The sequence below is a fragment of the Heterocephalus glaber genome, unplaced genomic scaffold (genome assembly GCF_053883595.1).
Source record: "Heterocephalus glaber isolate CG9 unplaced genomic scaffold, H.glaber_assembly_v1.0 deba00000281, whole genome shotgun sequence".
Classification (NCBI taxonomy): domain Eukaryota; kingdom Metazoa; phylum Chordata; class Mammalia; order Rodentia; family Bathyergidae; genus Heterocephalus; species Heterocephalus glaber.
The window spans coordinates 4828918-4852899 of record NW_028258139.1 but is presented as its reverse complement, the minus strand read 5'-3'; the positions used below and the strand labels follow the sequence as shown (position 1 = coordinate 4852899).

The 23982-nt window shown below is 37.7% G+C and overlaps 1 protein-coding gene across 12 annotated transcripts in view; it reads left to right on the top strand.

The window, feature by feature from the left end:
- The window catches only part of Sntg1 (syntrophin gamma 1), an 835631-nt gene that overhangs the window by 602447 nt on the left and 209202 nt on the right, over window positions 1-23982 (top strand). For all 12 annotated transcript variants that reach the window (XM_021248956.2, XM_087185779.1, XM_087185795.1 and 9 more), the window contains 2 exons: window positions 4867-4949; window positions 11524-11654. In XM_021248956.2, the coding sequence (XP_021104615.1) occupies window positions 4867-4949; window positions 11524-11654 (214 nt within the window). The remainder of the gene's footprint in view (window positions 1-4866; window positions 4950-11523; window positions 11655-23982) is intronic.

Here is a 23982-nt window from a genome sequence, read left to right as displayed (position 1 = left end):
TTTCCATGTGTTTTTGAAGTTCTTGTGGTTTCTTTTGCAATTGAACTCTAATTTCATCACACTATGGTCTGATAATATACAGGGGATAACTTCAATTCCTTTGCATTTATTTAAATATGTTCTATGAGTGAGTCTGTGGTCTATTTTGGAGAATGACCCATGTGCAGCTGAAAAGAAAGTGTATTCTGATTTTGTGGGGTGGAAGACTCTGTAAACATCTGTTAAGTACTTTTGTTCAAGAGTTTGGTTGAGTTTTAGTATATTGTGTGTATTTTTATCTAGTTGATATATCTATTTGTGACATTGGGGTACTGAGGTCCCGCACTACTGTTGTATTAGTGCTTGTTTGATTTCTCACGTCTGTTAATATTCATTTTATATACTTGGGTGCACTAGTATTTGGTGCATATACATTTATGATTGTCAACTCTTCATGTTGGATTGTTCCCTTTAGAAGGGTGCAGTGGCCTTCTTTGTTTCTCTTAATTAGTGTTACTTTGAAATCCATTTTATCAGCAAATAGGATAGCTACTCCTGCTTTTTGGTGGGTTCCTGTCACATGGAGCATTGTTTTCCACTTTTTAACTTTCAGTTTATGAGTTTAGTTTTGAATTGGGTGTTTCTCGTATGCAGCATATTGTTGGATCTTGCTTCTTGGCCCATTCTGCCAGTCTGTTTCTTTTGATTATTGAATTGATGCTATTAACATTGATGGCTATATCTGATATGTATTGACTTATCCTTGTTTTGATTATTTCTAATTGCCCCCACACACATTTAATTTCTTGTTTTGCCAGATGGATTCATTCTGTTGAGCTTCCTGGGGCTGTGACCCTCATAGTCCTTTCCTAGGATATTGTTTAAAAATTATTGGAGCACTGGTTTGGTATTCATGAAGTTCCTCAGGTGTTCTTTCTCATGAAAGTATATTATTTCTCTATTGATATTGAAAGATAATTTTGCAGGGTACATCAATCTGGGTTGGAGGTTGTTTTCCTTTAGGGCTTGAAATACATCATTCCAGGTTCTTTTTGACTTAAGGGTTTGTGTTGAGAAGTCTGCTGTGATTCTGATGGGCTTTTGTATGTTATTTGTTTCTTTTGTCCAACTGCTTGCAATATTTTGTTCTTTGATCAGGTTTCTAGAATCTTGACTGTTATACGCCTAGATGTAGAATATTTTTAATCATAGCTAGTTGGATTCCTATATGCCTCACTTATCTGTATGTGAAAATCTTTCTGCCTGCTTGGGAAGTTTTCTGCAATTACTTCTGTGAACAGTTTTTTTAATGCTGTTTGCACTTTCTCCTGTTTCTTCATTGACTCAGATCAGTCTTATGTTATTCTTCTTTTCATCGTCTACCAGCTGCTGGACTGGTTTATCATGGTCCCTTACTTTTTTTTAAGAAATCTTTCTTTTCCTGGTCATTAATTGCAATCCTGTCTTCCATATCTGATATTTTGTCCTCACATTGGCTCATTCTGCTGCATAAACTTTCAGTGGAGTTTTTAATCTTCTGGATATCTTTTTGAATCTGTTTTATGGATTCTATTTCTTTCCTATGCTGGGATTCCATTATGTTCCTAAGCTCCTCTATTTTTTTTATCTGTGTCTGCTCTGGAGTTATTACTCATGTCTTTCGCTATAGACACCACCTCTGTTGTTATCTGAGAAATTATTTCTTATTTTATTTTTTTCCAGATCTTCTTTCTTTGCCATTTCAGGGAGTCCAGGTGGTTGAGTTTCAGATTGTTCCATCTTGTTGCCCCTTGGAATGACCTTTGGTGATCTGAAAGTCTGGTTTTGAGTCTTGTTTAGGTGTCTTCTCATTTCTGTTTTTTTGTTGTTGTTGATGATGCTTTTGATTTAATTCCTGGGTTGCTGCTTGTAAAATGCTTATTACAAGTATTTTTATTACCAGTATTTAGAACCCTTAGGGAATGGTTACTTCATGGATTATCTTCCAGGTTTAGTTGGCCTCTGGGTTTTGAGTCTGTAATGGCCCTTATGTAATCTCATTCTTGGTATACCAGCAAGGACAACTTACTAGAATAATCACATCACAGTGGCCAAAGTAATACCATCAGCATCAACAGTACCATCAAACACAGCCTAGAAAATGACAAATTTTGCTACCTATTAATCTACCACTTTTAATCACATGAACCTGACTTGTGGTTATATATCAAAATTTAGAACCAACCAGAAATATATATGCAGTAAATGAGCCCTTCAGTATAGCAAATTTGCTCTTAGGGGGCCTTTGGAAGGTGTTGGAAGGGTAGAGAAATCGAAGGAGAGGAAAAGATTAGAAGTAAGGTTAAAGGACACAGGAAGATCATGTGAACTTTGGGAAACTGGTGAAGACAGAAGGAAAAGAGAGAAGGAAGGAACAGAAACAAGAAAAGAACAAACTGACAGCCACAGAAAAACCAAAAATTGTATCCTCACTCCTTTAAAAATAAGAACAGCTGAGTAAAAACAGGACAAAAACAGTAATAAGAAAAGTGAGAAATGAAGAAGGAGAATAGAAAAGAAAAAAGAAGTCCCCTTCAAAGGATGTCTCTGCTGTTCCCGGTGGACAAAGTGGGTAGTGTACAGATCTGTGTCAACTGATCTCAGTGAGCCAGCCATAGTTTGCTCAAGTCAGGCTGATTTCTGGCTGCAAGGGTGAAATTGAGCTCCCTGACCTCCTTTGGGTTTGAACTCTCCACTACTCTGAACTACTGCAGGTTTGATCTCCCTTTCCTCTGCAACAAGTCTGATTCCAGTAGGATCTGTTGACCCTAACAACTCACCACCCACTGTATTTATTGAGCTGACTCTTTGCTCTCCCAGTGGTCTTTAATTCTCAAAAAACCTCAGAGAGGCCTTCTTTCTACTGCTCACCACTGTGCCAATTCCTGTGCTCATAATGGTGACCTTCTGGATCCCCATGCTGCACTGTTGTCCAGGTGGGCCTCTGACTGGGGCCTATACACCCTTTCTGATGGTATCTCTCTTGCATCAAGTTTCTATATTTGGCTAAGACTGACTTTTGACAATTTGACTGGGTTCATCCAAGTTAAGGTTTTTTGTTTTGTTTTTGTTTTTTGAAATAAATGTCATTTTCTTTCTCAGAGTTGGAAGATTTTTGAGCACCATAATGCATATATTTCTTTATGGTATCTCATTACTCTCAGATTTTCTTCACATTTCTTTGCTCTTTTCCTCCTCTGTATTAATGATTTTGAATTCCAAGCCTTTAAGTTTACTGAATTTTTTCTTTCATTTGATTAATCTGCTTTTGAACTCCTGTAATGAATAGTCAATATACTTATTTTATTTTTTAGCTATAGAATTTCTGTTTGGTACTTTTTTCCTACCTCTTTATTGATATCTTTCTGTTGCTTATGAATTGCTCTTCTGATTTCATTGAGTTGTATGTGTTCAGTTGTAGCATAATGAATATCTTTAAAATAAATATTGTGAGATTTTAGCAAAGAATGCATAGATCACTATTTTTTTATTACTTCAGTTTTCTCTGTATTTCTGTTTGTTTTTCTCTTCTATTGTTAACTTCTTAAATTGAAGCATAGATTATTAAATATATGCCTACTTTATTTTCATTTACACACTTATATATTTAATATTTACTCAATCATGACAATATATATTTAGAGAATTTGTTCAGTTTAAAATGGGTGAAATTTTGTAAGGTCCTGAGTTTGATTCCCAGTACAAAAAAAAAAAAAAGTAAACTTGATGAAATTTAAATGACATATAAGTATATTAAATAATAGAGAGATGAAAGAGAAATAAAAGAGAAATGAAGATAAATTCCAATAATTTTAAATATTTAAGTATAAAATGTGAAAGAACTAACTAAGTTGGTATAATAAAACTGCTTATCCTCTGGTTCTCAGTAGCAGGAAGCTTAAACAGTCTTAGGATAATGAGAAAGGAAATTAAAAACTTTAAGTTTTGACCACATGTGTTATGCTTGTTACTTACCTATTATACAGGGTGTTTGAATTTATGAATGATATTTAAAGTAGTAATTAGGAGCCATTTACATGAACAGATCAATATTTCAATATTACTGGCTCCAAACTAATAGTCTTATAAAAATGAAAGAATCAGAAATCAAGAAATATGTAGTATAATCTTAATGGTAAAACTAAATTGTGACATCTTAGAAAGTTACAGATTGGTAGGACAGACAGTACTTGTTTTAAACAAACATATTACTGGGCCGGAGATTTAGCTCAGTGGTTCTGCCGCTGCCTCCCTTGCAAGTGCAAGGTCCTAAGTTTGATCCCCGGTACCAAAGAAAAAAAGAAAAAAAATTACTAAGTTTCTCATGAGCACAAAATATAAAATTTTGTCATTACCCTTTTACAAAAGTGGATAGCTTCAATGAGAGTATTGGAATATATAACAAGAGCACCTGTAAGACAGAGCACATGTAAAATGTTTTTTTGTCATGGAAAATTATGGTTTCTGAATACAGAATTTGCCGGTAAGATAAAACATGATATAAAATGGAAATTTTTGACAAACAAAATCATGCACTATTATCAGTATGATGTATAAGTGTAGGCTACTTTGGATAAAGTAATAAAATAATGCTTCCTATGTTGTGTATTTTCTTAGATATATCCTTAATGTTCTTAAAATCTATGATAAATATGTGTCTTTTTTTGCGCCATAAAACCTGCAATTGCTTAGCTCACTTGTAAATCTCTGGCTTTAGTATTAGTGAATTCCAATTTTATTTTAGACCTTGATGTACTTGCTATGAGTGTGAGCGTTTAATGTGGACTGGGTGGCCCTAGAACAGCATGGAATTCTAACTGAGGGATGTTGGGGTTTTGTCTCCCCCAGGTGCTCCAAGTGACCAGAGCAGTGGCACCTCCTCCCCTCTTTGTGACAGTGGCTTGCATCTTAACTATCATCCCAACAACACAGTAAGATGTCCCAGGCATAGTTCTGATTAATAAGGAGATAACACAATGAAAAGCTATGAAGTTATATAGAGGTGTATTTATAGTTTGTAAAAACTGCTACTGTATTTATTCTAATGTGTCTGCTAGCCATGAAAATCAACAAGTGCTTTGTCATTTAAGCAGTAAAATAAGCCTGAAGGAAAAAATAGTGACTTGTTATTTTTATTTTATTTTTCTCTTTGAGGTCTGTCCACATTAACCCTTTTATAAGCTATAGATACTTTTAATTTGAAGAAGTTATAAATAATATCACACAATCATTTTAGAACATTCCATTTATATGTAATTTCATGCTCTACCTTATTTGACACAATTTTTATCATTTTTTATTTAGATAAAAGTAGCTATCATTTGTTATGATTTGTTAGCAATCTATGCATACCAGGGAATTGCTACAAATTGAGAAAATCTTATCTACTCATTATTGTGAAATGTGGTAACTGTTAAATGATATATATATATATATATTTCATAGAATATAAAATTAACATGTTGTTTTACAGACATTTAAAACAATTTTTAATGTTTATTTTCCACTTGTATATTGGGATAAATAGGTATTTCTCCTATAATTATGTCTGAAATGCACACATTTTAAAGATGAAAAGAATTCTTTTTGTTTATGTAGATCTAGCAATGGTCCACTCTGCTCTCAAACATGAAGAGTAGCACAGCTGACCTTAAGGAGAGTTTTATTTTTCTGTTCCATGTATTAAAATGTGCAAAGCTTACAGTTTCTTCTGACTTTTATGACTAATACACCATTTGAAATTCTTGACCTAAATATGGTGTTTTATTTCAAAAGTCTCCTTTTAAACATCCTTGAGCTAGCACTGTGCCCTAGTTGAGTACCTTAGGTCCTCAAGTTGTTTGCTTTTTTTCCTTATAGAGAAGAACATTTGGTGAAATCAAAGGTTATTGATAGAAATGTAAAGACATTTTATAAAACCAACCACATCTAGATATATTTCATCTAATCTTTTAAATTTTATGTATCAGAGGAATAACTGTCTCATAATAATATTTAAAACACTGATCTTCTGAAGCTGGCAAGATATGAGTCATGTTAAGCCTTAGTTTCCTAATGAGAAAGAATATAAGTATTAACAGTTCTGTCAGCAAATTCCACAATTCCAGAGACTTCTTACATTGACCAGCCTTTTTTTTTTTTTTTTTCCATGCAAGGCATTAAATCCAGGGCCTTGTGCATGATGGCAAGTGCTCTTTTCCTGAACTAGAACTCCAAAGCCATTTACTTTAATCTGTTATCTTTCATAATTGCTTTGCTCACCTTGTACATAGATGCCCTTTATGCTTTAGATGTCCTTTCCACTCCCCTCTCCCCTACTGGTGCACCAGCGCCAGATGCTGTGAATGTTAATACCCTTATTCACATCCTCCTTCCCCTTTTTATGAAGCTTTTTTGCCAGGTCTGAGGCTGCTGAACTTCCCACCAAATGTGTAGTGTGCCTTGGCTGTGGGAGGACAGTAGTTGATCTCTCCAGGTCATCTGCTGATGAGCCTAGGGCTTCCTTCAGGAAGCTGCATCTTTACCCAGAGTGTTGGTCTCTTCAGCCTGGCCTCCTTCAGTCTGCAGGCTTCTTCTGACAAATTTCCATGTCATTCACACAAACATCGCCATCTCAGCTGTGTTCCTCAAACAAAAAAAGAGCAAATTTATGTCAGAGTGGAAGAAAGCTGGTTGGTGTTATTCTTAATCTAGATCTTATCCAGTATGATTTGAACTCTATAATAAAAAGCAGAGAAGTCAGAATAAAAGGGATGAAATCATCCTGGCTTGCTTTTAATTCATTTTACTGTCATACACACACAAAACTATAGAATAATTTCATCCTATAGAATGCCATATTTAGACCAAGAAAAACTAATTTTATAGCACGATTGTTCCAAATGTATCCAGTTGTATAAAATTCAAAACACCATATTTTTTTCAAACTGGAGCTACGTTTATCCATTTCCAAGAGGCATATTTTGTCCTCCTTTTTAGAATTAAGATTGAACTTTCTTCTGACAGTGCTGAAGATGTTTCAGTGTATGGAAATGAAAGGTACTTACAATATTTTAGAGGATAAGAATTGAGACATATAAATTCAAATAAGGTACATTTATTAGTTCAATGAATATGAATTGGATGTGTTTTGGTAAGAATTTACTATATGGAAAAACTTTTCTAGGTATCTTGAGAATCAATTAATTATGAATCCTGACCCCCAAAATTAAATATCTAAATCTATAGACAAATCCATAAGAGTAATTTTAATAAATCAATGGCCATCAGCATTTAAATAGCAGACGGTGGTTACAGACAATATGAAAACCAGACATAGTTCAATTCAAGAAGTTTAGAGACTACAACAGGAGTGGTGATATATACCTGTATTATGAGCACCTTGAGAGGCTGGGGCAGGAGAATCCCAAGTTCAACTCCAGCCTTCGCAAGTTAGAGGCTTAGTGAAAACCTGTCTCAAAATAAGAAAATAAAAAAATAAAAAGGGCTGATATTGCTCAATATGAAGGGTCCTGTACTAAACAAAAAGAAAAACAAAAAAGTTGAGTGTACATACCAAATGTATGTTCTGCTGATCACAAGAGAATATTCATCTTTGATCTCAATCAGATCATGCCTATTTATATAGTCATGCTACCCCATTTTTATCTTGAATAAGCTTTGATGTAGAAGTGGAGGAGAGAGAATAACTTTACTCAGAGATTTACAAAATGTATTATGAAGCAAAATGTTTATTGATACATTTTAGATATCCATAATGATAACACTCATCATAGGGAATTTACACCTGTACATGATACATCATGTACAAAATTAAGAGAGGATAAAGTCATGTTTTTTTTCTGAAATATCAATGAACAGTGGGCACTTGGAAGAATGTGTGCATTATGAAGAATATTTTCCACAGAAGATTTGCTAATTACAGACGCTTGATCTCCCTAAAACAAACATTGGACTCCACAGAATATCTAATCCAAAATTCTGTTCTGGGCCTAAGAATTCCATTTTTACTTTAGGAAAGGTTGTAAATTAAAAGTATAGAGTATATAAAAGCAAAAGTTGCACAAACTCCATTTTTAATACCTGTGTTTTAATTATACTCTAATGTGAAATTTGAGTTAGTAGGGACAGTTTTGGTTTTTTGAAACATCCTTAATATATTTTATGGAAGCATTTTGAGTTTCAGAGAAAAAAAAAGCCTTAAAATATATTAGAATCACTTTACCATTCCACATAAAAATATATTCCATTCCTTCTAAGGACTGGAGGTTGGCAATTTTAGGGAGTACAAGAGTTACCTGTTTTTGACAACCAGGGCACAAACACTGGATGCTCCAGCTCAGACCCACTGAATCTGCTTCCTCTGACATACAGTAAAGGGAATTGTTTTGGAGACTCTAATTCAGATGATCAGTCAACCAATTTCTGAAAAACATTTTATTTTGTTGTTTACTTCTACGAAATACTTTGTATGCCAAGTTCTGAATAAAATCTGGATCAGCGTTTTGCCCTGCATCCAGTTCTATTTTGGTAAAATGGCAATTCTTGAGGTTTTTGTGTGGCTTGTGTTAAGTTTAGGGACAGTCTATTTTCAAACAAGCGGTATGCAAAAGTCCCTAAAACTTTTCAGTCACACCATTAACAATTTTAGGAAACAATATTATTGACATTGTAATTTTCTTAAAAAATTATTATAATTTTCAAAATCATAAGATGGTTCCATTTCCAGATTATCTTTTATACAATTCTAAACAACTACAGTATTATAAAAAAGGCCAGAAAGCAAATTTTTATTTGTTTTTATAATTAATATAAATCAGTATAAATAACCTTTAAAGGATATTAGGTAATTCACTCTAAATAACTGCTCTATAATATAAAATGTATCAAGCCAGATTATTTCAATAGCCGATTATATCTATTTCATATTTCTATTGAGGAGGAAGCATAAAAGAAAGTGACACATTTACAACATTGATGCATAAAAACATCAAATCAAGCTGTTAAAAATAAATATCAAAGGGCCTAAGTATTTTCATATCTACCAATCTATGACATCTATCGATATTATTTTTGAAATGTCATACCTACCTATTGGTGATTGTCCTTATTCTCAGTTTGATTATCTGTGTCTATTATATTTTTTATTCATGGAACCTGACTAATTCTTATCTTTTGTAAGACATGAGAAACCATCTTTAACTAAGTAATTTGCCAAAACTTATGCATCAAAAATATTAAATACTTAACTGAAAAATCTGAATTAGTCTCTCATTTCAGCTCTGATTTTGAATGTTAAATTATGTGCTATAATACAGTTTTGGTTGCAGAATCAGAGGCAGGTTGGTTTGAGTGAATATTAGAGCTACCCTTAGCTGGTTGGATGTCTCCGTGGTTTTGCTGCAGAACCTCCAGGAATGAGCATGCGTACATTGTCCTGGGCATGAGTTTCAGGTGTGCATTGGGCTGGGCTGTGCTATAAGGTACATCATGTATTGCACAACTATTCCAACTAAAACAAAGAGCTGACCCTACATCATGGGCTGCCCACCCATGACATCTGACACAAGGCCAGTAGGAAGACTGACATGTGGCTATTCCCTCACAGGAATCGATTTGATTTGCCTCACAGCTTTTTTTCCTTCTGTCCCTTCTTGGAGAAAATGGAAGTCATATCTCCTTGCTTCTGCAAAACAGCTGTTGGTTTTTCCCTATGCAAAATGATATATTTTTGTGAGGGGTTTAAGTAATGCATTATAAGCAAGTTAGTATAGCTAAAGATTATAAGCAGTAGTAGTCCCAATACTGCTAGAATGAGTAAGGATTTCCTTCCTGGAAGTTCATGTTTAAAATAGTTTTGTCCATTTTTCAAACTTATTATTGTTAAATATGTTACATAGTCAGTGTTTACTTCCTCCTATCAAGTGATGTTTCCATCTTTTCTGCTGTTATTAGTAAATGTAACATTTCCATTACAGTTTTTTGAGATATTGAAAATACCATGAAGCTCAGTGTTGAGTATATTGTAAGCATTTCCTCATTTATTTCAGATTATAATCTTACTAGTCACTGCTATTATTATTCCCACTTTGAAAATAGATACAGCAAGACACAGTAACTTGAAATAACTTGACTGTAGGTTAATGGACTCATCAATTGAAGAATTGGGGTTCAAACCTGGATGGTCTCACCACTTTGTTACACTGCTACCCAACCATCCCCATGTCACATGCTGACCACCTATGTCATCAACAATGAAGAAAAGATGCCACATTACCTACTGTCATCTACCACATGCACCATGAAGAGCTAACCACTCATGACAACTGATCTAAACACTAACCTCACATCACACACTGACAACTGTCACAGCTTACACGAGGGCATTCGAAAGACCAATGTGAAACTTTGCTTTGAGTCTTTGTAACCAGCAGATAAGCATAGGGAAGAGTGGTCTCTCGCCAAAGGACCTGTGCTCAATGAGTCACAAGCAGGGCCCTTCTTTGGTGCTCTTAGTCCAACTTTCCAAATATTTCACACTATTTCATGGACTTGGTACATTTTAACCATTTTCTTCCTAACCCACTTAAATAGATACTGGAGGTACTACTTAATAATATTTTGACAACAAAGTTTCAAATGTGGATTAAAATGAAGTCTTCTTAACACCATCTTTAAAAATCAGTAAACAGAGAGGAAACAAAGTCAACAGTTCTCTTGTGAAGCTGAACCATGACAGACTTACAACCTGTCTACTGCTACAGAAACATTTCAACAATGAAGCTGGAATAAAACATCATGTGAAAAAGCTCATTTTTTTTAAAGATACGTGTCCTCAATATTTGAGCAAGAGAAACAAACTCCTAACAACGATGAACATACATGTAATTTAACACCAACAGTAGTTGCCTTGTAAGATATGAAACAATATAAGAAAATAATGTATAACCCTTTATAAACACGAACTTCAAACATCGAGCACAGACTTCCCCAGGCAGTGTTCTGAAAGCTGTCTTATAGGAATGGCAATTCATTTAAAAATATTTGCCAGGAACTGATAAATAATAAGTACTTTTAATGGTGCTTAGCACTTCACAGGTACTCAGAAAATGCTGCTTCTTTGAATGAACTACAGCTGATTTTTATTTTTGCTTACTGGTTCACTGCAGTTAGTTTTGCTTTCTCTCTCTCCTTCTTGAATGAGTCCAGTTCAGCCATCCTTCTTTTCTTTTTATCCCATTCTCTTCACCTCATTGTTTCCCCTGCATCCTCACTGGTGCTCTGCCTCGGAATGAATCCTCCCTGGCCTGCTCACAGAAGGACATTAGCAGTGAAATCAACACATACAATGTCAGGGTCAGTGTGGGTTTTTCCTCATAACGAGTTAAACGCCTGTAAGTCTCTAACGGTGTTCTGACCTATAGGGGTAAAAAATAATATCTCTCCAAAGGAGGAGGGTTTGTGACAGAAAGGGTAAGAAGGGCTGAATGTGCGTGTTCCTTGCAGGACACGCTGTCGTGCTCCTCCTGGCCGACCTCCCCAGGCCTGCGGTGGGAGAAGCGATGGTGCGACCTCAGGCTCATCCCGCTGCTGCATTCGCGCTTCTCACAGTACTTGGCTGGGACCGACCTGAGCCGGTGAGTGTGCTCCCTCTGCAGCCTCGGCCTGGGCTGGACCCTACTCAAACCTGGAAGTAATGTGCCCTGTCTTGCTCACTGCAGCATGTTTCTGAGAGCAGGAAGGACCGCTTCAAAGAATAGCACAGTAAAACATGTAAGAGCCCTGTGACAAAAACAATAATCCAAGTTCCATCTAACGATGCTAATGAATTCAGTGTGTGTAACGATGCAGATTTATTCGTGTATTTACTGTATTTATATTTCTTCTTGTGTTAGCTTTGGTGCGGATTTTTTTCTCAAGGAATTTTTGCTTGTTTAAATCGCAAGATTCATATTCATTCAATTGTTCATCTTATTATCTTTAAAATAAGTGTACAATCACCCAGTGATGTCCTCTTTTTCATGTCGAAATCTAAAATGATCACTACTTTTTGCTTTTTATCTTTATTGTTTGTATTCCTTGAATTCCTTAGTTTGAAGTTTTGTTTTTAGAATTTCTTGAAACAAGTTTCAAGGGTTAGGAAACTTTTCTGTGAAGAACTGCATTGTATCCATTTCTACTTAGCTCTTCCAACCACCAGGGGGAATCAGAGGCTTGGTTCAAAATAAGGTGCCTGTGCATCCCTGCTGAGACCTTGGGGAGGAACAGTGGTTTTGTCTGTTGGGAATGTGACTGGATTGTGGTAGGGATTGACCAAGGGTTTCTGGTTTTAGTTAATGCATTTCCCAGTCCTTATTTTGAGCTGCTATTTGTGACGCTGTTGCTTTTCTGGGTTGGAGCTTCCAGGGCACCCTGCCTAGGATACACGTCTTGTATACTGCCATCTTGTCAGTCCTCACTGAGGTGCCTAGCAATCAGCCCTTCTCTTACCCTTGCAGACTTCCAATACTGGTCTTTGTTGCACCCAGTGAGAGAGAACCAACCAGAGACCGATATTAAATCCACACAGGAGTTTATTAGCGCCCGGGACTGTTCCAAACATCGGACTCCAGCCTCAACTGGGGGGAAATTAACATATTTTATACACCTTCGAGGCCAGCAGTTTCTAGACTCCCCCTTTGGGCTAGAACTAGTAAAGCAAGCAAAATGTACAGAAGCAGAACATCCTGCTGTTAGAACATTTGTAAAACAATAGTTGATTAATTATTGTTTCTAAGGGATTCTAAGGAGAGGAGGTTTCTAAGCTTCCTACTTCTGAGTTCATCTAAAGGGCAGGCAGGTGGGTCTTTCAGCAGCAATATGGAGTCTGTCTTGCTAACTAGGGTCCTTCATTCCCCACTGGTTCTTGTAACTTAATCAAATCTTTGATTTCTGTATTTATTTTTCAGATTTTTCCTCTAAAACATCTTCTAAAACCTCATAATTTTGTCTCAACACCATTAGTTTACCTGTATCAACCCTGTGTCTAACATATTTAGTCAGAGCAGTTATAATGTAAGGTCCCATGAGCAAAAGCAGAAGTAAGATAACTAAGGGGCCTGCTACAGCAGAAAGTAGGGTAGTTAACCATGGGGACCAGTGAAATAGATTTTGAAACCAATTTTGATCCTTTTGTTGAGCATATTTAGTCTTTAAATTTTCCCTGACCACAGCTAAGGTATCTCTAATGACACCAGACTGATTAGCATAGAAGCAACAGGTGTTTTTTTTCTAGGGCTACACATAACCCTCCTTGTTTTATGAACAGGAGGTCAAGTCCCCTTTGATTTTGCAGGACCATTTTAGCTAGGGAATCAACATGTTTTTTTAATCTGGAGATCGAGTCTTTCAGGTGACCCAAATCTCTGGCTACTTGGTGGCTTAGGGCTTTAAAATTTGTGTCCTGAAGGATCAGGGAGGAAGTTCCAATAGTCACTGACCCAGCTATTCCTAATCCGACCAGAATGGGCACTAAAACGAGGGCAGCCCATTTACTCCTATAGTGTTTAGTGGTTAATCCCAGATGTTCGAGGCCCCCTTTTTTATTACAATACAAGACTTGTGGAACAACAAACACAGTGACACAAAATAAAGTGGCAGATTGGGTAGCCAAGACTGATTTGGGAATGTATTTAGTTAAGTCCTCGGTGCAAGCAAACCAAGCATATCAGGACCAGGTCTCCTGGCTTGAAACCATGGGGCTGGAACATCGCAAAGGTTTTTTTTTTTTTTCTTGAGCCTGTTGTTTTGTAGCCTGGATCTCACTCTGAAGAATCTGTAAGGCTTGAAGAGACTGAAGTAAAAAGACACGAGAACTCTCTGTTATCTGTTCAAGGTTTAACTTAGGGAGGAGTGGCAGCGGCCTCCCATAAAGGATTTCAAAAGGGGTAAACTTGTCAACATATGGGGTACTTCTAACTCTCAACAAGGCTAGAGGAAGCAGATCGGGCCACCTACCACCAGTTTCTAGAACATATTTAGTCAGGGTTTCTTTCAGGGTCCTATCCATCCTTTCCACTTGCCCTGAACTTTGTGGGCAATAGGCACAGTATAACTTCCAATCACTATGTAGTGCCCTATCCAAGAATTTGGATGTCTATGCCATGAAGGCAGGCCCATTGTTAGACCCCAGGTAATGAGGGATGCCAAATCGGGGAACTGTCTCCTGGAGCAAAACCTTAGTTACTATGTTGGCTGATTTTCCACAAGTGGGGAAAGCTTTTACCCAACCTGAGTAGGTGTCAACCAATACCAGTAAATATTTGAACCTATTGCTGGATTTTATTTAGGTGAAATCAAGTTCCCAACGTTCCCCTGGCTCTGTTCCCCATAGTCGATTACCTGTGTTCCTTGGTCTCTCCTTGGAGTTTAACTGTGTACACACCTGACACCTGGAACTGATGTCCTGGACCATAGAGGTCAGTCCTGGACCATAGAGGTCAGTCCTGGGATTGAAAACTTAGACCACATTAGTCTTTTCAACTTTGATTTTCCCAGATGAGTTAAGTGATCTAACTGATGAACAAGTTGTTGCCCCAGGGCTTGGAGGAGACAAATTTGTTTGTTTGTTCCTTTCCACCAGCCTGAGTCCAATTTTGTACCCCCTCGCTTTTGGTTATTTTCTTTTTTTTTTTTCCAGGGTATATGTGGGTCTTTCTGGCAGGTAACCAAAGGGTTGGATAGGCAGAATGTCTATTGGCCCCACTGATTCTCTGGCCACTTGTCAGGCCACATCATCAGCCTCTCAGTTACCGTGGGCTTCAAAGCTGTCTCTTTTTTGGTAGCTTTTGTAATGAATAATGGCCAACACCATGGGTTTCTAAATTGCCTCCAGTAAGGCCAAAATTTTTTTTTGATAGTTTTCTCTTCTAATGTCAATAGCTCTCTCTGTCTGTAGATATCACCATGCACATGGGCAGTGGTGAATGCATACCAGCTGTAGATGTCTACAGCCTTGTCTTGACCTAACAGGGCTTAAGTTAAGGCTATTAGTTCAGCCCTCTGCATTGAAGTCTTTTGGCTTAGTGCCTCTGTCCAATGTACCTGTTTTTCTGGACTGACTACGGCCACCCCCACATACCTGACTCAGTCTTCCACGAAGCTGTTTCCATCAGTGAAGAAGGTCTCATCTGGGCTTTGCAGGGCAACATCAGTCAGGTCTGGGTGGTTGGTGGTGGAAGTTTTCAGAGTGTCCAGACAGTCATGGAGGCGCATATGTATGAGTCAGAGTCTGGGAGTAAGGTGGCCAGATTGAGGGTCATTTCTTGGGTGAATTTGATGCATGGAGTATCCACCAACAGGGCCTGGTACTGAGTCAGGCAGGCATTGGAGAGCCATCATTCTGGGGCTCCTCTCAGCAACGTCTCCACCACATGGGGTGCAGTGATGACCAGGTCCCATCCCAGGCTGAGCTTATCTGCCTCTTTGACCAGGAAGGCATTGGCTGCAACTGCCTTCAAATAGGTAGACCATCCACTTGCCACAGGATCAAGTCTTTTAGACAGTAGGCCACAGGTCTGTTTCAAGGCCCTAATGCCTGGGCTGGCACTCCTTTGGCTATGCCCCCTCCTTCAACCACAGACAACCGAAAGGGCTTGGTGACATCAGGTAGGGCCAGGGCTGGTGCTGACACTAAGGCTTCCTTTAAAGCCAAAAAGGCGCTTTCTCCTTTTCTGTCTGGAGGGACTGTCTCTCATGCCTAGAGTGCAGCAATAGTGACTTTCCCCAGTTTTTTGACTAGGACTTCCTCGGGGCCATCACAGTTATCATAAACTTTCTGGGCTATGTTCAGGAGTTTAGTCCTATTCTTTCCCTCAAATCCCTCCAATTTCTGTAATTTTTTTAATGCCTGGGGTGGACCGGGAAACAAAGGCCAGATTTAAATCTGCTGCATTTTTGGCCTCCTCTGTGTCAATAGGAGTGAAAACTCTATAGGCTTCCAAGAGTCTCTCCAAAAATGCAGCCAGAGACTCCGTTTTTCCCTGGTGAACGTCACTTACTTTACTTAAATTAGTGGGCTTTCTGGCAGCTGCCCAGAGTCTCCCTAATAAGTGCTGGCAGTAGGTCCCCAGGCTCCTCTTAACATCCTCATCATTGGGGTCCCATTCAGGGTGTCACGATGGAACTACTGTTTCAGCCTTGGCTGAATGCCCCGGAGTTCCAGGAGTGATGCCGGGGTTTGGCCCCAGGGCCTCTTTGACTGTCTGTTGATAAATGCAGTCCCATTCCTCAGTGGTGAACAGGATCTGTAAAAGCTGCTGGCAGTCATCCCAGGTTGGCTGATGGGTATGAAAATCAGGCTCAAGAAGAGATTAATGCCTGAGGATTTTTCAGAGAAGGGGGGATTTTGATGTTTCCAATTGTAAAGATCACTAGTTGTAAAAGGGACATAAATCAGTCCTCCCCCGGGCTCTGTCTGTTTTAAAGGAAAAAGGGAGGAGGAAGATGGGGCTGATGGACCATAGTCCTGTCCCGATCAAGTGCCAAAGGTCGATTGGGACCTGTGGGGGCCCGACTCCCGTGACCACATTCCAAACCTTTCGAGCAATGTGCACAGAATAAGTTCCTACCAGGGGCCAACTGACTCTGAAACTTGGCCATTCTGATTGACACAGAGTTCACAATTTGCCTTTAGGAAATTTCATGCCATATTCATCTCTGTCTGTGGAATACATTTTTTTGAAGTTATCCAAAACACAATCAAGTGGAGTTCCTTCTGTGGACTTTGAGGAACCCATAATTTTAGCCTGTGAAAACACAAAAGGCACACAAAGCAAGCAGACAGACAGACAACAATAAACAGACAAAAAACAGACTTTGGCCACATAAACCTCTGGGGATGAATGGATTCAGACCCCACCCAGGGAGTCGCTCTTCTGAGGGCTCTGACCCAGTGAGTCTGCTTGCCCTCACGAAGAGACTCTAGATAGGGGAACCTGTGCTGCGTCCGGCTTCCTCCTACCTACCCACAGTGCACTAAGAATCATTCGATTCTTACCTCTAGAGGCTTCCCCGATAAACTCCTGTGGGTCGGTTGATCGGCAATAAGGCCCAACTGGGACCAGTCTACCCAGAGCCCCAGAATACCATCAGGGTGGCCTCTCCTTCCACAGACCGGTGTCCAGAGGGGCCAAACACCTCCGATGTCCAATCCTGGTCTCTCCTAAAAAGAAACAATGGCTCCAAGATAATAAGCTCCACAGCAGCTGGCTATCTTGCTGGGGCCTCCGAGAATGTTGCACCCAGTGAGAGAGAACCAACCAGAGACCAATATTAAATCCACACAGGAGTTTATTACTGGCTGGAACCTGAGCTGAGCATCGGACTCGAGCCTCAACTGGGGGGAAATTAACATATTTTATACACCTTTGAGGCCAGCAGTTTCTAGACACCCCCCTTTGGGCTAGAACTAGTAAAGCAAGCAAAATGTACAGAAGCAGAACGTCCTGCCGTTAGAACATTTGTAAAACAACAGTTGATTAATTGTTGTTTCTAAAGAGACTTTCTAAAGGGAGGAGGTTTCTAAGCTTCCTCCTTCTGAGTTCATCTAAAGGGCAGGCGGGTGGGTCAAGCAGCAATATGGAGTCTGTCTTGCTAACTAGTGTCCTTCAGTCTTGCTAAGTCCTTGTTGCATTCTGGAGTACCTTGGAAGGCTGATGCTACTCTTTCTTAGTCAGCATTAAATATCCACAGTACCGATATGTATGTCTTGTCTTTTATTTAATGGTATTTTCTCATTTTTCTTACCCCTTTGAACTATACATTATTTAAATTGTACCGCAAAATTTTAAAAGATTTCGGGATTTTAATGATCACTTTTGTTGTTTTCTAGTAAAATTTCCTGCTAGATGATTTTAATTCTTTGACAGTGGTTAAGGCTTGATTTTATCCACCATATGAACTACTTGGGGAAACTTCCCATGTGCACTGAAAAAGGAAGAATGTTGTCCTTTTAAGTGCCGCATTCTATATATTACAGCTAGGTGATATATATCTATTAGGGCTTCTCATCCTCTGATACATTTGCATATGTCTCTTTTTCTTGAATTGGTGTTCATTGTTATCTATTTAGTTGTAAGCTATTGTTATGGGGAGGTGGGGCAGAGGGCTGAATCTCAGCTCTATTTGGATTCATTTATCCCCTATCAAAAGTATGAGAACAGCCCATAAAAATAGGGGGAAATGTTTTTTTTTTTCTTTTTAAACTGACCAAATTGGAAGGGCAGCTATTCCTCTCTCTTTAGCACACAGGAGCACAACTTTAAGAAGGGACAGAACAAACGCTAAGAAATGTGCATGTGTGGATTCCATCAGGCTTTGGCCCACAGTGGGCCTAGAAAAACAAAGTTGAAAATTGAAAATGTTTCCTTTGAAATCTGGTTGGCCCAGGCCTCGAGGTGAACAGTCTCGCTTGCATCATGAAAAGAAACCAGAGAAACAGTCTAGCTTTATATATCCTAATCTTTCAACCTCGGTTTCATTTTTATTTCTTAGACTAAATGATCAAGAGTGCAATTATTGGGTTGTAGTATATTACCATAGTTATTCTTTTTAAGAAACAGGCAAATTGTTTTCCAGAATGATCATTTAATTTTATATTCCCACCAAGGAGAACTGTATGAGTGATCCAGCCTCTCACATTTTTGCTAGCATTGCTGTGGTTGCTCCCTTTATTGTATCATTCTGATAGGTGTGTGTGATGCTGAATATCTCTTCATGTACATATTTGTCACCAGTACTTCCACTCACTTTGGAGAAATATCTCTATCTTTTATTCATTTTGTAATTGATTTATTGTTGCTTGTTTTTATTCTTGATTGAGAGTCTTATATCAAGGAAAAAAACCTATATTTCAATCCATTTGTTTTTATATTCTCTCTCATCTTCTTACTTTTTATAATAATTAAGCATTATCATTATGTAATCCAAACATGTATTAATGAAAAGTTTTTAAATGTATAAAGCATTTTATTATTTAATTGTCCCTATGTTTGATTTATATATATACTTTTATTATTGTTTTAATTTTGTATACTCTATCATGTGTATATTACTTATTAGTTTAATATATAAAATTCATTAATGTATTTTTTCAGTAAATTCTACAAAATTACTGGCTTTTTTGTTCCTTTTTTATCTTTGAGGATAATTTTTATATGAGGTATGATAAAAAAAGTACAGAATATGTGTGAATTAGAAAACATTATTATAATAAAAGACACATTGGAATTAATTCCCCTTATAATAGCCCCTCATTTAGAACACACCAGCATCTCTCTGGCCATTTTCTTTTTTTTTATTTATTTTTTATTAAATTCTTTTATTGGTACATTGTAGGTATACAACACAATTACATTTATCATTGGGAATTGTACCTTTAAATGATGCATCTTGGTTCTTATTTTTTCCCCATTCCTAGCCCTCCCTTCACCCCCTCCACCCTTTCCTATTTACAAAGACTTTATTTCCATTTTTTTGATTTCTCAGCATTTTTCCTTTCCCTTCTTGACTTTACCCTGCTCCTCCCACTACCCCTACCACTTTGGACCTTTTCTTCTTATTTTGCATTATCAATTATTCATTCTAATCACTGGTACATTTTGGGTATACAATATAATGACATTCATCATTGGAAATTTGCACCTTTACATAGTCTCTCCTGGTTCTTATTTTTCACTCTTGCCCAGCCCTCCCTTCAACCACTTCATTCCTCCCTATTTACAGAGATTTTGTTCCTATTTTTTCCATTTTCTCATATTAATCCCATTCCCTTCTAACCTTTCCCCTAGCCCTCCCACTTCCTTCCCCTTTGTCCCTTTTCTTCCTATTTCACATTAACTATTATACATTTAGTCCTTATTTACACTTTCAGTTTCTCACACGAAAGAAACTATTCAGGATTTATACATGTGTGTCCTATTAATTTCATTTAAGAGTATCACCTCAATGTGCATCTATTTTGCTATAGATGTCTCTAATTTCTCATTTTTTATGGTTGAGTAGTACTCCATTTTATAAAAAACCCACATTTTCTTTATCCAGTCTCCAGTTGATGGGCATTTGGGCCATTTCCAAGTTTTGGCTATTACAAACTGTGCTGCTATGAACATAGGTGCACATATATCACTGTGGTATGATACTTTTAATTCTTTGGGGAAGATCCCCAGCAGTGGAATAGAGGGGTCAAATGGGACTTCCAGTCCTAGTTCTTTGAGGTATCTCCATACTGATTTCCACAGTGCTTGCACCAGTATACACTCCCACCAGCAGTGAAGCAGAGATCCTCTTTCCCCACAGCCCCGCCAGCATTTGTTATTGGTGGATTTCATGATAGCAGCCATTCTTGCTGGAGTGAAGTGGAATCTCAGTGTTGTTTTCATTTGCATCTCTGGAATAACCAGTGACGTTGAACATTTTTTCATGTATTTATTTGCTATTTCTACTTCGTTGTCTGAGAAATGCCTGTTCATTTCACATGCCCATTTTTGGACTGGGTCTTTAAATTTGGGAGGTCTGATCTTTTTAAGTTCTTTATAGATTTGAAATAGTAGGCCTTTGTCTGAGGAAGAACTGGTGAAGATTTTTTCCCACATTGTGGGTTGTCTCTTCACACTGCTGGTGGCTTTGCTTTCTGTACAGAAGCCTTTTAATAAGAAGAGATCCCACTTGTTGATTTTTTGCGCTAGCTCACAGGAAACTGAGGTTTTGTTCTTAAAATCTTTTCCTACACCAATGTCTTCAAGGGTTCTACCTAACCTCTGTTCCAACTGGTTCAGAGTTTCTATTAATATTTACATCTTTAATCCATTTTGATTTTAGTTTAGTGCATGGTGAGAGATATAGGTGTACTTTTAATCTTTGGCAAGTTGAAGCCCAGTTTTTCCAGCACCATTTGTTAAAGAGGCTATCTTTCCTCCAGTGAGGGTGTTTGGCTCCTTTATTGAAAATGAGATGGCTGAGTGTGTCTGGAGTTGTTTCTGCATCTTCTAGTCTGTTCCACTGGTCCTCAGGTCTGTTTCTTTGACAGTACCATGCTGTTTTTATCACAGTAGCTTTGTAGCATAGTTGCAGGTTGAGGATTGTGATACCCCCAGCCATGTCTCTGTTACCAAGAATTGCTTTTGCTATTCTGGGTCTCTTCTTGTTCCAAATGAATTTGTGGATTGTTTTCTCAAGGTCCATGAAGTATGCTGCTAGGATCTCAATTGGAATTGCATTAAATCTATATAGCAGTTTTGGAAGTATGGCCATTTTCACTATATTAATCCTTCCTACCCAGGAGCAGGGGATGTCTGTCCATTTTCTGATATCATCTTCATTCTCTCTTTTGAGAGTGCCATAGTTTTCAGAGAAGAGGTCTTTGATTTCTTTTGTTAGGTTGATTCCTAGGTATTTCAGTTCTTTGGCTGCTATTTTGAAAGGAATTATTTGTCCTATTTCTCCCTCAGTGAGTCTGTCATTTGTGTAGAGGAAAGCTATTGATTTTTGTGTGTTGACCTTGTAACCAGCTACTTGACTGAATTTGGCTATGAAGTCTAGAAGACTTTTGGTGGACTTCTTGGGGTCTTCTATATAGAGTATCATGTCATCTGCAAATAATGACAATTTGACTTCTTCATTTCCTATCTTTATTCCTTTTATTTCTTTCTTATCTAATTGCTGTGGCTAATGTTTCCAGAACTATATTGAACAAGAGTGGTAATAGTGGACATCCTTGTCTTGTTCCTGATTTTAGTGTGAAGGATTTCAGTTTTTGACCATTTAGTATGATACTGACTGTTGGTTTTTCATAGATGGCTTCTATCAGTTTGAGGTAGAGAGCATGTATTCCAATTTTTTGTAGGGTTTTTATCATAAATGCATGTTGAATTTTGTCAAATGGTTTTTCTGCATCTATGGAAATAAACATATGCTTTTTGTCCTTGGCTTTATTGATATAGTGTATTACATTGATTGATTTTCATATATTGAGCCATCCCTGCATCCCTGGGATAATCCCACTTAATCAGGGTGTATAATCTTCTTGATGATTTTTTGCATTCTATTTGCCAGGATCTTATTAAGGATTTTTGCATTTATTTTCATTAGTGAGATTGACCTATAGTTCTCCTTTTTGATTGGGTCTTTCTCTGCTTTGGGGATCAAGGTGATGCTTGCTTCCAGGAATGAATTTGGGAGTATTGCTTCCCTTTCAATTTCATTGAAGAGTTTAAACAGTAGTGGCGGCAGTTCCTCTCTAAATGTCTTGTAGAATTCAGCAGTGAAGCCATCAGGGCCTGGGCTTTTCTTTGTTGGTAAGTTTTTAATTACATTTTCAATTTCATTGGTTGATATTGGGTTGTTCAGAATTTTTAGGTCTTCTTCATTCAACATTGGTAATTCATATGTATCTAGGAATCTGTCCATTTCTTCTGTGTTGTCCATCTTGTTGACATATAGGTTCTGGAAGTAGGTATTGATGATCCTCTGGACTTCTGCTGGGTCTGTTTTAATTTCATCCTTTTCATTCCTAATTGCATGGGTTTGGGCATTTTCTTTCCTTTTTCTGACAAGGTTGGCTAAGGGTTTGTCAGTTTTGTTGATTCTTTCAAAGAACCAACTCTTGGCTTCCTTGATTTTTTGTATCATTCTCTTAGTCTCCATTGCATTGATTTCTCCTCTGATCTTTATAATTTCCTCCCTTGAATGAGCTCTAGGGTTGTCCTGTTCTGCTTTTTCTAGAAGCCTGAGGTGCAGTATCAGGTTGTTTAATTGGGCTCCTTCTGTTTTCCTAATATGCATATTCACTGCTATGAATTTCCCTCGTAAGACTGCTTTCATTGTGTCCAATAGATTCCAATATGTTGTATTTTCATTGTCATTTAATTGAAGGAACTGTCTGCTTTCTTCTTTAATTTCCTCTGTCACCCATTGGTTATTCAGAAGTGTGTTGTTCAATTTCCATATGTTTATGAAATTTTTTGAGTTTCTTTTCCTATGGATCTCCAATTTCCTCACACTATGGTCTGATAATATACAGGGGAAGACTTCAATTCCTTTCCACTTACTTAAACATGTTCTATGTGTGAATATGTGGTCTATTTTGAAGAATGACCCATGTGTAGCTGAGAAGAATGTGTATTCTGATTTTGTGGGGTGGAAGACTCTGTAAACATCTGTTAAGTTCATTTGTTCAAGAGTTTAATTGAGTTCTAGTATTTCAATACTTATTTTTTGTCTAGTTGATCTATCTATTTGTGACAGTGGGGTGTTGAGGTCCCCCACTACAATTGTATTAGTGCATAGATGACTTTTCATGTCCATTAGAATATGTTTTATATAGTTAGGTGCACTAGTGTTTGGTGCATAGATATTTATGATTGTCGTCTCTTCCTCTTGGATTCTTCCCTTTGCAAGGATGTAGTGTCCTTCCTCTTCTCTCTTAATCAGTGTTGGTTTGAAATCTACTTGATCTGCAAAGAGGATAGCTACTCCTGCTTTTTTTCAGGTTCCTGTCACATGGAGTATTGTTTTCCACCCTTTAACTTTCAGTCTATGAGTTTCCTTTTGAATTAAGTGTGTTTCTTGTATGCAGCATATTGTTGGATTTTGCTTCTTGACCCATTCTGCCAGTCTATTTCTTTTCAATTGTGAATTGAGACCATTAACATTGATGGTTATAACTGAAATGTATTGACTTGTCATTGCCATGACTTTTCCTTTTTGTTGGGTTCTCCCCCTTTACATTTAATTTCTTGTCATGCCAGATGGGTTCATTCTGCTTTGCTTCCTGGGGTTGTGATCCTCAATGTCTGTTCCTAGGATATTGTGTAAAATTCTTTGGAGTACCGGTTTGGAATTCACGAAGTTCCTAAGGTGCTCTTTGTCATGAAAGTATCTTATTTCTCCATCAAGTTTGAAAGATAGCTTTGCAGGGTATATCAATCT